At 40.8% G+C, this 19,330-nt stretch overlaps 1 protein-coding gene across 4 annotated transcripts in view; it reads right to left on the reverse strand.

The window, feature by feature from the left end:
- The window catches only part of STAMBPL1 (STAM binding protein like 1), a 217,025-nt gene that overhangs the window by 34,251 nt on the left and 163,444 nt on the right, over positions 1-19,330 (reverse strand). For all 4 annotated transcript variants that reach the window (XM_063961699.1, XM_063961698.1, XM_063961696.1 and 1 more), the window contains exons 5-7: positions 13,472-13,567; positions 6,816-7,179; positions 4,712-4,836 (exon numbers count right to left, since the gene is read on the reverse strand). In XM_063961699.1, coding sequence (XP_063817769.1) covers positions 4,712-4,836; positions 6,816-7,179; positions 13,472-13,567 — 585 coding nt within the window. The remainder of the gene's footprint in view (positions 1-4,711; positions 4,837-6,815; positions 7,180-13,471; positions 13,568-19,330) is intronic.

Consider the following 19,330-nt stretch of genomic DNA (forward strand, 5'->3'; position numbering starts at 1 on the left):
TAGGGAGATTTATCAAAGCTTTGAGATAAATTATGTATAAAGAGATAAACTACCAACCAATCAGCTCCTGTAAAATGGCAGTTAGAAGCGGATTGGTTAGTACTGTATCACTCTCCAAGCTTTGATAAGTCTCCTCCATACTTTGTTTTAAAAAGGGTAACAAATATCTAAGTGTTAAAGTATCTCAGCAAGCATTTCTGTCTCAGAACTAAGAAACCGAAAACTACAACAAACCATTCTGGCTCCAGCCAGAGACTCAGGATCACCAGACATCCTTTATATGATACAGTGAAGACTTGGTAAAAGGCTCTGTGGTCAAATGACAATGACAGAGTGTCCTAGTGCTATTTGTGGTACTCATTTAACAGCAATGGAGAGCTGTATCCATTATTATAAATTCCTGACACACACACAAGCCAAGACTTGGTTTAGAAACGAAACAGATAAGAGGAGTAAACCTATTCAATCTTCATAAGAAGTTGAGTCCTTCATGACACAGACATAAAAATGCACATTCAGTACAGGTATAATAAGACCTGTCATATGAGGCCAGACATGTATACTGGATCTGGAGAGATTAATATTCTGTGATGTAAAGATCATGGTCCAAACATAAAGAACTAGTTATGTCATGTTCAGCATCAGTCTACAGTGTGGAGAGTATACACTAAGATCTGAGCCCTTTACAAATCAGACTCCAAAAATAGGCTTCTAGAATTTAGGATTTGGGACTTGTTTCTAGATTGGGGTGAAAGTCACACTTTTCTACTCTGAAGTAAAAAATGATAGAAAAATGATTGCTGATGTATAAAATGTCTATTAAGCATTTTTATTTTGTAACTGCATGTTTACAGATAAGAATTTTAGTAGCAGAAATATACCTTCCATATTAAACGTAACGACATTCATAAAATTGTATACTTTATACTCTTATAGAAAGCTGGCATGTGTACGTGTAAACCCTTTGACGGCTGCTAGATAGTATACATTAAATCATTAATTCAAGATCTGCAATAGTTAAAAAAAAAAAAAATATATATATATATATATAAATATACACTACTCAAAAAAATAAAGGGAACACTAAAATAACACATCCTAGATCTGAATGCATGAAATATTCTTATTACATACTTTGTTCTTTACATAGTTGAATGTGCTGACAACAAAATCACACAAAAATTATCAATGGAAATCAAATTTATTAACCCATGGAGGTCTGGATTTGGTGTCACACTCAAAATTAAAGTGGAAAAACACACTACAGGCTGATCCAACTTTGATGTAATGTCCTTAAAACAAGTCAAAATGAGGCTCAGTAGTGTGTGTGGCCACCACGTGCCTGTATGACCACCCTACAATGCCTGGGCATGCTCCTGATGAGGTGGCGGATGGTCTCCTGAGGGATCTCCTCCCAGACCTGGACTAAAGCATCCGCCAACTCCTGGACAGTCTGTGGTGCAACGTGGTGTTGGTGGATGATGCGAGACATGATGTCCCAGATGTGCTCAATTGGATTCAGGTCTGGGGAATGGGTAGGCCAGTCCATAGCATCAATGCCTTCATCTTGCAGGAACTGCTGACACACTCCAGCCACTTGAGGTCTAGCATTGTCTTGCTTTAGGAGGAACCCAGGGCCAACCGCACTAGCATATGGTCTCACAAGGGGTCTGAGGATCTCATCTCTGTACCTAATGGCAGTCAGGCTACCTCTGGCGAGTACATGGATGGCTGTGCGCCCCCCCCAAAAAAAATGCCAAACCACACCATTACTGACCCACTGCCAAACCGGTCATGCTGGAGGATGTTGCAGGCAGCAGAATGTTCTCCTTGGTGTCTCCAGACTCTGTCACGTCTGTCACATGTGCTCAGTGAGAACCTGCTTTCATCTGAAGAGCACAGGGTGCCAGTGGTGAATTTGCCAATCTTGGTGTTCTCTGGCAAATGCCAAACGTCCTGCACGGTGTTGGGCTGTAAGCACAACCCCCATCTGTGGACGTTGGGCCCTTATACCACCCTTATGGAGTCTGTTTCTGATCGTTTGAGTAGACACATGCACATTTGTGGCTTGCTGGAGGTTATTTTGCAGGGCTCTGGCAGTGCTCCTCCTGTTCCTTCTTGCACAAAGGCGGAGGTAGCGGTCCTGCTACTGGGTTGTTGCCCTCCTATGGCCTCCTCCACATCTCCTGATGTACTGGCCTATCTCCTGGTAGCGCCTCCATGCTCTGGACACTACGCTGACAGACACAGCAAACCTTATTGCCACAGCTCGCATTGATGTGCCATCCTGGATGAGCTGCACTACCTGAGCCACTTGTGTGGGTTGTAGGGAGGTCATACAGGCACGTGGAGGCCACACACACTATTGAGCCTCATTTTGAATTGTTTTAAGGACATTACATCAAAGTTGGATCAGCCTGTAGTGTGTTTTTCCACTTTGATTTTGAGTGCGACACCAAATCTAGACCTCCATGGGTTAATAAATTTGATTTCCATTGATAATTTTTGTGTGATTTTGTTGTCAGCACATTCAACTATGTAAAGAACAAAGTATTCAATAAGAATATTTCATTCATTCAGATCTAGGATGTGTAATTTTAGTGTTCCCTTTATTTTTTTGAGCTGTGTGTATATATATATATATATATATACACACATACATATATATATATATATATATATATATATATATATATGAAACACAACAGTATCTTTATCTTGCGCCAAGTTCAGAGCAGCACAACGGGAGAGGTCCCTGTTGGAGGACCTCAATAGCATACAGAATAAAAAACAGTTTCCCAAGTGCGCTAAATAAGACTGTATCTACAATGATTCTTCCAGTGTTGTTTCCATAAGTCAGAATTTAATACTGGAGAAGATTTGTATCTGGGAACCTGTAACGGACACCCCTCACCAAGATGGTCACCCAAACAAGAGGCCCAAGGCCAATTAGTAAAAAATTGTTTTAATAACATATGTTAAAACAAATACAGTTTTCACATAAAATTCCTCATATAGTGTTCACAAAGATGTGTTTAAAATGATGACAATAAAGGATAACCAGTATGTTCGTTGTGTGGTCTTTAACTGTAGATACTCCCTCACCTTTTTCAAGGTGCGAGCTTAAGAGGGAGTATCTTCACAAACTATGCTGGAAACTCCTGACTGACAAACCCAACGCGTTTCGTCTTATCGACTTCATCAGGGGTAACTTGTTTGGGGATGAATAAAAAGAATGAATTTAGTTTATAAGGACTGATGTCCAAAACTTGAAGAGCAAAGAATATAAATGGTATGAGAATTTTGAAAAAAGGTACCTACCAAATATATAAAACAGGCTTATTTGCCATTAATAGATTTGTGTGTGGAGAATCACTACCTTGGGTATAGTGCAGTGGTTCCCAAACTGTGTGCCGTGGCACCCTGGGGTGCCGCGGGACACTTGCAGGGGTGCCTCGGATTGGTGGTCCAGAACCAATTCAAAATATTTATTATCCATGTAATAGGAAAAACTAGTACTTGTGGCTGGCAGTCATAAAATATGTGTACAAACAGAAGCAAATCTTGTCCCTCACCACATAACTGAACCTAAGTATGACAAACATAATTTACTTAATTTCATATTTTTTATAAATTTCCCAATTAGAAACTTTTGGACTAGGGGTGCCGTGATAAAAATTCTGATACTCTAGGGCGCCGTGATTCAAAAAAGTTTGGGAACCACTGGTATAGTGATAAAAAAGGATTCTCTTAAGTTCGCTCCTGATAGGAGCTTTCTTGGTGGTTCCTTTTAGGAATCCTAATGGTCCTAGATATAAAATTCTGCCTTAAAGATAATTATTCGAGACTCCTTTGTGGAGCTCCTTATAGTGACTATTGATTGAGGTTCCCTTTAAAAATACTGGCAGTCAGATTTTGACGCACTGCCTGAATAAGATATCCAGATCTTACAATCAGGACTATTTCTGATTCAGGTATTAGCCCGTATATAGAATGCCTCTAGGAAAAAATACTTCAAAAAGTATAAAGCTGATTTGACAATCACAATGCAATGAAAACCTCAGTAAAACTCACAGAATGGATCCTGAAAGATTCTGGCTGTGAATGGAAGTGGCAGAGTTTATATGGTCAGTCCTTATAAACTAAATTCATTCTTTTTATTCATCCCCAAACAAGTTACCCCTGATGAAGTAGATAAGATTCAGGAGTTTCCAGCATAGTCAGGAGTTTCCAGCATAGTTTGTGAAGATACTCCCTCTTAAGCTCGCACCTTGAAAAAGGTGAGGGAGTATCTAGAGTTAAAGACCACACAACGAACATACTGGTTATCCTTTATTGTCATCATTTAAACACATCTTTGTGAACACTATATGAGGAATTTTATGTGAAAACTGTATTTGTTTTAACAAGTGTTATTAAAACAATTTTTTACTAATTGGCCTTGGGCCTCTTGTTTGGGTGACCATCTTGGTGAGGTTCCCAGATACAAATCTTCTCCAGTATTAAATTCTGACTTATGGAAACAACACTGGAAGAATCATTGTAGATACAGTCTTATTTAGCGCACTTGGGAAACTGTTTTTTTGTTTTTTATTTTATATATATATTATATATATATATATATATATATATATATATATATATACACACACATACACACACACACACACACACACACATAGGAAGAAATAAAAAAGAAATACACTCTTACCAGTTTGCCACAAAGAATCCCACATGTTTCAATCCCCCTAGTTGTGTTTGCATCCGCCAGTTGCAGAAATTTGTGAGAAAGATCTTTGGGCAGAACAACCAATCGAAGGCCTTCCACAATTTCATCTGACAAAGATAATTGGCATTTAAGTAAAAAAGTTACACAACTGATCAACACACACACACGATGTGGTTCCAGCCAGGAGAGGATGGTGACATCAAGGGCGGGATTCAAATCTTCAGTCGCCCCCATCGCGCCCGCCGGCAGTGTTCAAATGTTGCTGCCGATGAGTGCGATATCAGTATTTCAGCCCCTGGGGGTGGTGAGCTGAAATTAACGAAAAGGGACCAGGTTGGACACCCAAACGGGACTTTTCACTATCGCGCCCATGTCTTTAGTCGGGTTTAGTTGCTTTACACGGCTAAACCCGTCTCTTATGGGCGCGATCAGTGCGATAACGGGGGTCATTAGAATATCGCCCCGCGATCTCCCGTCACTTTAGACGGGAGATCGGGGGCAATAAAACATTTAAATCCCACCCCAAGTGTGGTATACTGCCCAAAAAGGGGGCGTAATCTTGTGGGAAGGGGGCATGGCCTAGTGGGAAGCCTCCATTTACTTCATATGGGGGAGCGGTCTCATGGGAAGCCCTCGTCTATATCACTCCAGGGACGTGCCCAGCATTAGGGAACGGAGGAAATACTGGGCTGCCCCTGGAGACGCTGCCTGCACTGCCAGCTCCGTTTCAGTGACAGGAGCAGGGTGCTGCACGAGAATGTCATTGTGCAGCACCCGGCATTTAGTGTCTGGATCCAGAATATATTGCACTAAATGTAGTGACCATCAGAGCATCAATGTAATGAGTTTTGAATATCCCTCTCACACCCAAATCTTTGAAACTTCAACTGCTAACATGAAATGGGGTCACTAGAATGAATAAATTAGAACGTTGGGCCTGATTCCGAGGCAGACACAGTGTCCATGTTTGCACAGTTGAGCGATTTGACACTGCACTTGTGCAAAAAGCCCTGAAAATCCTTACAGCACAAGCCTACTACTGTGTGTATTCAAAGATTGCTGTTGTGTACAGGGTAGAGCTGGCAACACACAACCATGGGCCTTCTTGGGCAGTAACTGAAGTGTTTGCAGGTGTGCAACTGCCTATTTTATGTGTATTTGTACTTAATGTGAATATATATATATATATATATATATATATATGTATGTATATATTATTCCTTATATGTGATAAAAAATAATTTATTTATTTTTACACTATAGGCGCTCCTTCTTTGCTACCTTATATGAGATTAACAAATGTACTGGTTTATCTATTTGACATCCAGATTGTCTCATAGGAGCAGCTAACATATTTTAACAAAAGTGACTATATTACTAGAATTATAAAGGTGCGCCCGATTTTCTCTATTGTTACAAGATTACATTGGAGAAGTGAATTTTGGCTATAATAAATGCTTTCATCTTGGAATCACTAAGGAATTTCATTTTTATGTTAAAAGCACAAGACACAAAGACAGATTTAATAAACCAACACAAAAAGCCTACAGAAACTATAGACGTGCTCTTATGATACAGGTTTTCTTATATAGACCTGACGGATATGGTAAACTTACCAGTACTTAAACATCCCATATACAGTATATTTGCAGAACCGTTTAATACAAGTTGTCATCTCCTGCAAAAAAGGGGTTAAAGCTGGACACACATGCTGCAATATCCAGTGCAGGGTGGCAGCACTGTCTGTTATCCAAAGGTGGACAAAGTGGGCAAGATCCAGCCTTTGGCCAATGGAAGTCATCTTCCGTCATGCAAGATAATGAGTCTATGAATTTAAATACATAATTATCAGGGCAAGTTGTAATTTCGGTTTAGCTGACCTTTATATTCTAGAAATTGTATTCTGACCTTTAGGGTTTTAGAGGCTATTTAGGTAGCTTTAGAGAACCTCAGACATCTTTGGTATCTTACACCATCGGGTTCTCTCAGCACATGTACGAGAGGATTGTGCAGAATTTGTACTTGTACACACAGATAGCCACGCTGACAATTCAGATTAGCAGAGTCTTGGTTAGCAAGCACTTACTTTGTACGGCACTTAGAGTTGCTGCTGGCTTTAAGACCCTATTCACAGGAGGAGACTGTCCAGCACACATGGCTGCATCGTTCTTTCCGGCTGGTCCAGAAAGCGCATTGGTCACAGACTGGGGCTTAGAAGAGGGAAAACAAGACGTTATGCTGCCATCAGTCTGCTCAGAGACCTTATTCTTAGTGATATCTGTATTTTTATGCTTGTCTCGGACCAGGTCCTGTTTCCGGAGCTGGTCCTCAAAAAAGCTGAATTGTTCAGTCTCTATTTGCTGCTGCCGTAGTTGTGCCACGCGCTTCTTTTCTGCCTCTATGAGCTGTTGCTGCTCCATTTTCTTCAGACATTCTGCTTTGCGTTTGTTCTAAAGGATAAAATGTAAGTGTTCGTTGAATCAATTATGTTTACTCTATGTTTATCAATTATGTTTATGTCTATCAATTATGTTTATTCTAAAGATAGTTTTCCCACCATAATCTTCCTAAGTCAGTTTAACGGGAGCGTCAAATTACTACTTTCAATATGTAATTGTGTGTGGCCTCCCCCATTCTCTTCCTATCACATGCAGCTCTGTCCTCAGTCACACAAGAACAGTTCACTCACCTCCTCAAATAAACCTTGCTGCTGTGAGCATTCAAAGAATCTGATTGGCTATAATTTGGGAGCATGCAGAAGACAAAGGTCAATAACAAAATTGTGACCTTAACAATATATACATTAACATATGCTGTGGGTGTCTGATTTAGAGGTGTTTGGATGAAATGCAACATGGTCAAGTCAAAATGCATTCCAGGATCCATCACCTCTCCCCCTCTTTGTCTCTGTTGGCAACATCGCCCTCTCCTCTGTCTCCCAAGTTTGCTGCCTGCCTCAGTGTCATCCTCAACTTCACCACCAAAACACTCATTTAGAGTCTTATCCCTGACCTCTTATACCCCTTTTCCACCAAAATCCTGGGTCTATTCCGGGATTTTTTACCCGACATTTTGATGGGTTGTACCTGTCTTTTATCCCATTTCCACTGCACCATCGTCCCGGGTTTTTCCCGGGTTGTCTCCGTTTCCACTGACCCTGGGTAAGCACAGCAAAATCTGTCGATGTCATTAAAATGGCCTTTATTCAGGCCCACAAATATAAGGACAACTCTGTGTCCAGTGACCAGCACCCAGCTCTCCTTCCAGGACCTCTATGAGCCCAGCGGCCAGCTCTCCTTCCAGACCCGCTCTGTGCCCAGTCTGTATGCACCCAGCTCTCCTTCCAGACCCGCTCTGTGCCCAGTCTGTGTGCACCCAGCTCTCCTTCCAGACCCGCTCTGTGCCCAGTCTGTGTGCACCCAGCTCTCCTTCCAGACCCGCTCTGTGCCCAGTCTGTGTGCACCCAGCTCTCCTTCCAGACCCGCTCTGTGCCCAGTCTGTGTGCACCCAGCTCTCCTTCCAGGCTCTCTCTATGCGCACAGCTCTCCTTCCATGCCTGCTCGTCTGTGTGCGCACATAAACTGCCTCTCCCAGCACATCTCCGGCAGCCAGCGCACTGGAGGGACAAATCAGTGGCTTTTGCAATTGCCCGGGTCAAAAATCTCGACCCACTGCAGTGTTCCTGGGTTTTCAAAAGACACAATATGTCAAATGAGAGTGGCGCTCCTTTCTGTTCGTTATGTTCCTCAAAAAGAAAAAGTTAAACAGATCATGGCGTAATATATTCTATATATGCAATTTCACCTTTAGTGATAGGAGGTTTTCAAAAACGTGATGTATAATATATCCCTCCACAAAATAATTTCTTAGATGAAAAACAGGGCACCTTCCAACCTGATTTATGAGGTTACCAAATTAATTAACCACAAAATAAAAATAACATCTTAAAAATCTCTCCCATGGATCCTCATTTTCAGTTGAAAGCACCTTTTGGTAGTGTAATTACCTCCAGTAAATCCCCAAAACAGGGGTTCGTGCACACAAATACCCAGAGTGGAGAAATAGACAATGTGAGCTTCTTCACACCCGTGGAGATCACCTTATGGTAATATAATTACCTATGTACACCCCTCAACAAATGAGGTCTATGCATATGGATATTTCACCAAGCAGAGGCAGATCACACGGAACTTCTTTAAAAGCAGATTCCTTTATTAAACTCCTCCAGAAAGTGGCATGTAAAAAAGGGGATACTCAACATAGCATAATACTGTTTTAATGAAGGTATCCACATAAAAAGACAGACAAATTAAAATTACATTTAAAAAGGGGGATTCTAGTGAGCCAAAACGCCTACCAGATGGCAAATGTTCAGTGCACAAAAGTAAAACAAAGTCCTCTTAGATTCCGTGTTACTCCTTGCGGTAATTCAGTAGTGCTCACCGATGGTAGGTCCGTTCGGTTCTCAAGAAATCCCCGCCGTCAGCTACGCGTTTCGGTTTCCCTTCCTCAGGCTTCCGGTGTCTGTCTAGTTCCAAAGAATCCATTTTATAAGGCCCAGTAGTTAACAAATTAATAACAGATCCGACACAGGTGTCCGTGGAACGCACGTCGCGCCCCACGGGTTTCTGGAAGAACCTTACTTCCGCTTTCATCATATCCCTTTTAGTACGTGGAACGCACCATGCGCTCCACACGCCCACCAGCGCCGGCACGTCAATATATATCCTCCTTCAGTCATGGATGTAATGTCAAAAGACAATCAAAAATAGAAAAAACAAAGATATCAATAGCATATATGAGAAATCTTTACATCTATTGAACGCAAAGATGCGCTACATGGGCTTCCGGTCAGACGGCATTTCCGCCTTCCTTACTCACCCATGGAACGCATTTTGCGCTTCATATATCTACAATCACTGCACTTCCTCCTCCAGTAGTAACTATATTGCATTAAAGAGATCATCTAGAGGGAATACAAATAATCATTATATATTTAATTCTTATTTTCCAAGAAACATTTTATTTCGAAGTCCGCATTCAATCCCTTTGGGAGCAGAGTTCCCAGGTTGAATGCCCACTTCATTTCTGTTTTTGATAGAACAATTTCTAAATCCCTAGACCTCCAATTTGGGGTAATCTGTTCAATTGCCCAGAATGATAGAATATTTTGTTCATCACATTTATGTTTCTCTTTAAAGTGGCAGGACAGGGAATGGGTTATCAGACCTTTTCTTATATTTTATATGTGCTCTGATATACGTTTTTTCAACGGTCTGGAAGTCTTTCCCACGTATAGGAGGCCACACATACATTTGATAACATAAATAACGTTTTTTTGAGTCACAAGTCAAAAATTGTTTTATTCTATATTTCTTTTCATTATGTTCAAATTCAGTCAATTTCCTATTATTTTTGTAAGTTACTCTACAAGGCAAACAGTTTCCACATCTATGGAATCCCATATTTCTAGAGCTGCCCCTCTTATCTTCATAAATGGCGCTCTTAACCACTTTGTCCCTCATTGATGGTGCCTTCCTGTAAATAAAGGATGGACGATCGAGGAGATATTCCCCTAAAATTTATTTAGATCTATCTTTTTAAATGATAGTTCTAGTATTGATGTAAAAGATGAAGATTTAGACTCTGTTTTGGATACATTGGAAAATTCTCTTATCAGAGAAAATAAAATCTGGTGGGAAATTATGATCTCTTTAATGCAATATAGTTACTACTGGAGGAGGAAGTGCAGTGATTGTAGATATATGAAGCGCAAAATGCGTTCCATGGGTGAGTAAGGAAGGCGGAAATGCCGTCTGACCGGAAGCCCATGTAGCGCATCTTTGCGTTCAATAGATGTAAGGATTTCTCATATATGCTATTGATATCTTTGTTTTTTCTATTTTTGATTGTTTTTTGACATATTACATCCATGACTGAAGGAGGAGATATATTGACGTGCCGGCGCTGGTGGGCGCGTGGAGCGCATGGTGCGTTCCACGTACTAAAAGGGATATGATGAAAGCGGAAGTAAGGGTCTTCCAGAAACCCGTGGGGCGCGACGTGCATTCCACGGACACCTGTGTCGGATCTGTTATTAATTTGTTAACTACTGGGCCTTATAAAAATGGATTCTTTGGAACTAGACAGACACCGGAAGCCTGAGGAAGGGAAACCGAAACGCGTAACTGACGGCGGGGATTTCTTGAGAACCGAACGGACCTACCATCGGTGACCACTACTGAATTACCGCAAGGAGTAACAGGGAATCTAAGAGGACTTTCAGTTTTACTTTTGTGCACTGAACATTTGCCATCTGGTAGGCGTTTTGGCTCACTAGAATCCCCCTTTTTAAATGTAATTTTAATTTGTCGGTCTTTTTATGTGGATACCTTCATTATAACAGTATTATGCTATGTTGAGTATGCCCTTTTTTACATGCCACTTTCTGGAGGAGTTTAATAAAGGAATCTGCTCTTAAAGAAGTTCCATGTGATCTGCCTCTGCTTGGTGAAATATCCATATGCATAGACCTCATTTGTTGAGGGGTGTACATAGGTAATTATATTACCATAAGGTGATCTCCACGGGTGTGAAGAAGCTCACATTGTCTATTTCTCCACTCTGGGTATTTGTGTGCACGAACCCCTGTTTTGGGGATTTACTGGAGGTAATTACACTACCAAAAGGTGCTTTCAACTGAAAATGAGGATCCATGGGAGAGATTTTTAAGATGTTATTTTTATTTTGTGGTTAATTAATTAAGTAACCTCATAAATCAGGTTGGAAGGTGCCCTGTTTTTCATCTAAGAAATTATTTTGTGGAGGGATATATTATACATCACGTTTTTGAAAACCTCCTATCACTAAAGGTGAAATTGCATATATAGAATATATTACGCCATGATCGGTTTAACTTTTTCTTTTTCTTTTTGAGGAACATAACGAACAGAATGGAGCGCCACTCTCATTTGACATATTGTGTCTTTTGAAGTCGTCTGAAAGAACGGTGGTATTCTTTTCTTTGTCATTTGAAGGCAGTCACCAAAATTCTGTTCTTAGGAGCGCTAAGAGTTGTCACCATATTTCCTGGGTTTTACCTGCTAAAAACCCTGCTCAGTACCCGGGAGCCATTTCCACTGAGTTCCAGGTAGACACAGCAATTACCTGGGTTTTTTAAGGTAGTGAAAAAGGGGTAATAGACTACTGTAACCTCCTCCTCTCTGGCCTCATTATGTTTCTCTTCTCCTCACTTCATTCTATTCTTAACATTGCTCCTCATCATATTTTCCTCTCCTGCTGTACAGCACCTGCCTCCCCTCTCTTCACCCTGCTTCACTTGCTCCCTGTCCCTCCTAGGATCCAATTTAAACTCATCATCGTCACACCTCTAAGCCTTAAACCACTCCTCCCTCTCTAAATCTATAACCTCATCTCAGTCCACACTTCATCCTGACCTCTCTGACTCTGATCCTCGCTTTCACCCTGGTCACTTTTTCTCACAGCTGGAACTCACTTTCTTGCTTAGTCAGACTGTACCGGTCTTCCCAACTTTTAACACACACTTAAAAAACATACCTTTATATTAAAGCCCTTCTCATAACTTGATCCTCTGCTCTTCTGCTCCTCAATACATTGTTCCCACATCATCTGCCAATTGTTCTCCAATTCTCCTTAGTACTGTATGTAAGCTCTTACAGCCAGGTCCCTCCTCCCTCTTGTTCTCCTCTCTAGCACACTCCATGTCACCAGTGTTCAGACCCCCTGTCTCCCTTTCCCCTTCAGTGACTCTGCAGTACAGGATCATTGACAACTGAATCTATCCCCACCTGTAAATGTTTATAGGGGGGAGATGTACGGAGCCTAAGAGACTGATAAAGTACCAGCCTATCAGCTCCTAACTGCCATGTTACAGATGGTGTTTAGAAAATGTCAGTCAGGAGCTGATTGTTTGGTACTTTGTCTTCACTTTCACTCTCTCTTAGTACAGCTCCTCCTATGTATGTATTTACTTTCTTGTTTATGTTTTAAGGGCCTGGCCCTGCACGCCATGGAATCACTGATCTACTTACATGTGATACTGAATGCTTTCTATGGGTCTTAAGCTTGATGCGTGTGGGTCTGTTTATGACTTCTCTTTTTCTGTCTGGCGTCGGGACGATAGATCTACAATGTCTAGGTACAGTATAGTCCATAGGTCGACACAAATTAGGCCGACAAGTACAAATAGTCGACAGGTTTAAAGGGTCGACGTGACAAAGGTAGTCATGTTTTTTGGGGGGTTTTCACATGTTATACTGACATTTGCTTGATTTATTATCCACATGGACATCTATGGGGAATAGTAACCGGTGGCGAGTGCAGCGAGCCACCTTGCCCGAAGCGTGACAAGCGTGTATATTTGTACTGATGGTGGTTACATAACAGAATATACAAGAAGTGGCCTAAAAAAAAACCAAAAAGTGTGTGTCGACAATTTGTGTGTACACCACTATCATGTCGACCGTTTCACCCTGTCGACCATATGTTTCTAGACATTGTGGATCTATTATAACAAACCTTTCTGTTTTTTTGTGGGGTTTTTTGCTGTTTTTGCTATGAATTTTCTTGTAGAAATGCCAATAAAATTACAGGATTAAAATATAAAAATAAAAAATATCAGTGCCCATACAGTTATGACACTTTCTTTCCCAAAACCTACAAAACGCCTATAAAGACAGAAAACAATCCGGTACAACTTACTATGCCTTTCAAGTATTCTTGATATTCTAGACTATATTTCTTGAGTAGGTCTTTCTTAAGGTCATCTGTCCTTGGAAATGCAACCTCCTTCAATTTCTTAGGAAAAACAGGAAAAATATAGCAGTTATTGTATAAAACATTATTCCCATTAATGCATATATTCTATTATACCAACTCACTATTTGTCTGTAGATTCCCGCAGTGATATAGGCAAAGGCACTTGATTGATAATGAGGAGAAATACGTATAAAACACCCATTAGAGATGTCATATGAACCTTTAACCTACACACATTTAAAGCATCCAAATTGTGGGCTGGACCAGTACTGTGTTCTGTGGATGAACCATTTACCAAGGACTGGTATCTTGGGACTATAAAGAAGGTCTCTTGTGATGTTGCCGATTCCTAAGGAGGGGCCGATCTACCTCTTCGCCAACAGAGCAAGGGGTGGACGGTGCCACACATTGCTGGAGAGTGGAATCAAATAGTTATGTCTGAGAAGAGAGGATATCGACCAGCGCCCAGTCATAATTCCCCCACCCACCCTCCTCTACCAACTGAACTATTTTGGTTAGCTAACCTTCTGCCTGCCTCATCTATGACACAGTCTGGGGTGGGCAGAAGGTTAGCTTGCCAATAGATGTCTATTGATAATGAAGGCTGGGGGCGGGCCATCATGATTTGATGCTGGTCAGAGTCCTGTCTGCTCCTGGCCGGTTCCTTCACACTGACAGTGAGTCCTAGCCCCGCTACAGCAACCTCCACTGAACGAATATGCTTTTTCTAGGGGCGGGGGGCCAGTCCCTTAGATACACCCTGACCCTGAAACGTCTGTGTAATGAGTGTACTCTGTGTGTAGAGGACTGGTCCGCTCTAATAAAGTGCCTTCTTAAATACAGTACTCTTTAAAACATACATATGGAAGTACAAATGTGTGATCATTCACCTAGCATTTTTGTGCTATATGGAGCTATGGTAGATGATTGGCGTGACTTACACTTTCCAACACAGAGATTCCTCCTTTTTTCTAAATGTTGCATCTTACTCGCACTGTTGCTACCTATAAAGTCACTTACAGTAATTTTGCTGCAATAGAATTGGTATAAAATTGCAGATTGACTATAGTGGTACGAGGTGCAAGGCATAGAGTAGGTCGCTCATACTGCAACTCTTTTGCTTTTTACCCAGATTAGATCTTTTGCTTTTTACCCAGATTACATTCAGTTATGGGGCAGTTGTCTGAGAGGGCATTTGTCTGAGTTTGGAAACATACGAAGTTAGGAAAATATTAAAATAGAAACAAAAAAAGAAATACAGACAGCGCTAGCAGATTTCTTATTAAAATTATTATTTTTTATTTAATATTTTCCTCTATTAATATAGTTAATACAAATCCTTCTCTTACCTCTAAGACTAATTGCATGCAATTAAAAAAAATTAAGCTAAAATCATGGCACTGTGTAGATATAAAACAATCATACCACATTTAGTACAACCATTCAGTACTCTGATCTCTAGAGTGACTTCTTTTAACCTTCTTAATACACATAACATACAGCTTGATACAATTGCCTCACACTGTTTCACTTCAATGTTACAAAATCTACCAGCTCCAATCTGATGTTAAATAGCTCTGTTTCACTCGAGCTGAGAATTAATGCTTTGTTAGTAAATTTGTAGCAAAACAGTTGTTGAGAATCTCTTATTCAGAATAGAACTTAATAATAAATGTCTTTGCTCCCAAATGTTCACAGAAAAGGGGTATGCTGGTCACGGGTAAGTCGGATATGTAGAGGCGCGTTTCACCGCCTATAAGCATCGGTGGCTTCCTCAGTCAGGATATCTGACTGAGGAAGCCGCCGATGCTTATAGGCGGTGAAACGCGCCTCTACATATCCGACTTACCCGTGACCAGCATACCACTTTTCTGCCTCCAGTATTGGGAAGAACTTTAAACGATCTCTGGATAAGGCTCTTATAAAAGGGTTTTTGGCACCAGAGCCGGGAGCACAACGGAACGGAACCCAGGAGGAATAGTGGTAAAGCTGTATCCATAACATGGCCATGTTTTAAAAAATCTGCTGTGAAACTCTAATAACTTTGCTGCTTTGAGACGAGTTATTTAATGCATGCATGCTTAATCAATTAACAAATAACTAACCAACTGCTGCTGTGCACTAAACCAGTGTTGATCCCAAGGGGGAGGAAAAGCTATTGAAAATCTGTATATCAAGTGAACATTTGGGAGCAAAGACCTTTATTATTAAGTTCTATTCTGAATAAGAGATTTCTCAATTACTGTTTTGCTACAAATTTACTAACAAAGCATTAATTCTCAGCTCGAGCGAAACAGAGCTATTTAACATCAGATTGGAGCTGGTAGATTTTGTAACATTGAAGTGAAAGAGTATGAGGCAATTGTATCAAGCTGTATGGTATGTGTATTAAGAAGGTTAAAAGAAGTCACTCTAGAGAGCAGAGTACTGAATGGTTGTACTAAACGTGCTATGATTGTTTTATATCTACACAGTGCCATGATTTTAGCTTATTTTTTTGTAATTGCATGCAATTAGTCTTAGAGGTAAGAGAAGGATTTGTATTAACTATATTAATAGAGGAAAATATTAAATAAAAAATAATAATTTTAATAAGAAATCTGCTAGCGCTGTCTGTATTTCTTTTTTGTTTCTATTTTAATATTTTCCTAACTTCGTATGTTTCCAAACTCAGACAAATGCCCTCTCAGACAACTGCCCCATAACTGAATGTAATCTGGGTAAAAAGCAAAAGATCTAATCTGGGTAAAAAGCAAGAGAGTTGCAGTATGAGCGACCTACTCTATGCCTTGCACCTCGTACCACTATAGTTAATCTGCAATTTTATACCAATTCTATTGCAGCAAAATTACTGTAAGTGACTTTATAGGTAGCAACAGTGCGAGTAAGATGCAACATTTAGAAAAAAGGAGGAATCTCTGTGTTGCAAAGTGTAAGTCACGCCAATCATCTACCATAGCTCCATATAGCACAAAAATGCTAGGTGAATGATCACACATTTGTATTTCCATATGTATGTTTTAAAGAGTACTGTATTTAAGAAGGCACTTTATTAGAGCGGACCAGTCCTCTACACACAGAGTACACTCATTACACAGACGTTTCAGGGTCAGGGTGTATCTAAGGGCCTGAGCGCTCCTGGCAAAGTAAGGGACTGGCCCCCCGCCCCTAGAAAAAGCATATCCGTTCAGTGGAGGTTGCTGTAGCGGGGCTAGGACTCACTGTCAGTGTGAAGGAACCGGCCAGGAGCAGACAGGACTCTGACCAGCATCAAATCATGATCATAGGCTCTCACCACTACAATCCATTTTGAATGCAGCTGTGAGGCTCATCTTCCTCGCTAGACGTTCATCGTCTGCAGATCCGCTCTGTCAGTCCATCTATTGATTACAGGTATTCTACCATATTAAATATAAAATACTTTTACTTACATACAAGGCTATTAACCAAACTAAGCCAACATACATCTCTTCACTCATCTCAAAATATCTCCCTACCCGACCTCTCCACTCTGCACAAGATCTGTGTCTCTCATCCACACGCATTACTTGTTCACACTCAAAACTACAGGACTTTATCTGGGCTTCACCCACTCTGTGGAATGCCCTCCCACACACAATAAGACTCCCTTTTAGTCTCCAAACGTTTAAACGTTCCCTGAAAACTCACCTCTTCAGACAAACCTATCACATTCCAGACCCACCCATATAACCTTCAGTGCTTCCCTATCTAATTACATCCTCTCTGTACGGTACACATAACATCACATATCTGGTCTTTCTTTACTCTCACTCCCTCCTGACTCTTGGCCAACATTGCGGGGTATCATCATACAACCCATTAATAACCTAGCAATCTGGTGGACCATTATACAATAGGTAGCATCTATCCTTGTGTATCAATGATTATTTCCCTATTGATTGTAAGCTTGCGAGCAGGGTCCTCCTACCTCTATGTCTGTTTTTACCCAGTTTTGTTCTATTACTGTTGTTCTAATTGTAAAGCGCAATGGAATAAGCTGCCCTATATAACAAACGTAATAAATAAATAAATTAATTCATTAATTAGTGACTGAGGCACACAGAAGTACATGCCAGTGTAAGTGATCAGTGGACCCTTGCAATATACTTTTGTTGCACTAGTGATACCACTATTGTGAGAAGAACTCTCTGGTCAGACACTTGGCTCAACTAAGCAGGGCTATAGATATTCACTCATAAACTGTGGATTCAGTGGCGCCAAACAGACCATTTTTGCACACCAGGTTCCGGGCGTCTCGGCCGCACAATGTGTCTTTCTTGCTGAAAATGTGTGTCTTATTTGCATAAATAAAACAATTTAAAGTAATAAAACGACCCTGCTAGATTGCACTGATCAATTTGATGTACAAAAATCATACATCTGCGTGCGACTGTGTCTGAATATATGAAGTGCTACAATGCAGCGACCGCAGTTTTATCTCATGCCCAGTTCAATTGGGGTCTTTGTACTAAGCCATGGTGAGAGATAATGTACCAGCTCCTAACTGCCATTTTACAGGCTCTGTTTGAAAAATGAGAGTTAGGAGCTGGTTGGTTGGTACTTTGGGCATGATGTACTAAGTATCGCATCCACGATGCAATACATCCCGCCAATTATCGGGTACATACTAGAGTTAATGATGTCAGTAGTATGTACCTAGCAATGTGCATAGGACAACTTACTTCATTAGAGTTTGTCTTAGAGATAAAAGGACTTTTGGATTTAGGACCCATATGGGGCTGGGAGGGATCAGATTGGATCCCTCTCAGAAAGAACAGAAAAAGAAGTCTGTAAGCTTCCATTTTACCCACCGAATCCAAACTCCAGAATGTATCGCATTCCGGAGCTTGGAACAAATGGTAATGTTTGGTAATGTGGACAAAACTACAAATAAAAAAGGACTTTCTGAGTTTTGTCTGCATTTTCACCTTAAGTACATACCACCCTTTCTCTCTCTCCACAGCTTAGTACCATAAGGCCCTTTGTACGTTCCTAAAACTAATTCCTGTGCTGTTAATGGCCAGCATCTGTAGCACACTTGGAGTGGTGTTGTGCTGTGTCTTCGATGCGATTAAGAAGCAATATTTAAAAGAAAAAGATGCGCTACACCGCTCGGAGCGGCTCAGTCGCGCAGGTGTCTCGTGCCGTATAGTGCATAGACGCTAAATGTCTGAGGACATATCTGTATAACACAATCAAAATAAGATTTTACTTACCAGTAAATCTATTTCTCGTAGTCCGTAGAGGATGCTGGGACTCCGTAAGGACCATGGGGAATAGACGGGCTCCGCAGGAGATAGGCCACTTTAAGAAAGCTTTGGATTCTGGGTGTGCACTGGCTCCTCCCTCTATGACCCTCCTCCAGACCTCAGTTAGGGAAACTGTGCCCAGAGGAGATGGACAGTACGAGGAAGGATTTTTGTAAATCTAAGGGCAAGATTCATACCAGCCACACCAATCACACCGTATAACTTGTGATAAACTTACCCAGTTAACAGTATGAACAACAACATAGCCACGGTATCACCGAAAACTATAACATAACCCTTACATAGTAACATAGTATCTGAGGTTGAAAAAAGACAATTGTCCATCGAGTTCAACTTATTTGTTGTCTCCTATGCATGATGATTTGACTAAAATTTCTGACTGATGCTGCTGTCAGCCGTTACATTTTATCCCTATTTATAGTAACTATAATGCATGACTATGCACCATACCCCTGGATATCCTTATCCATTAGGAATTTATCTAACCCATTCTTAAAGGTGTTGACGGATT

The sequence above is a fragment of the Pseudophryne corroboree genome, chromosome 3 (genome assembly GCF_028390025.1).
Source record: "Pseudophryne corroboree isolate aPseCor3 chromosome 3, aPseCor3.hap2, whole genome shotgun sequence".
Taxonomy (NCBI): domain Eukaryota; kingdom Metazoa; phylum Chordata; class Amphibia; order Anura; family Myobatrachidae; genus Pseudophryne; species Pseudophryne corroboree.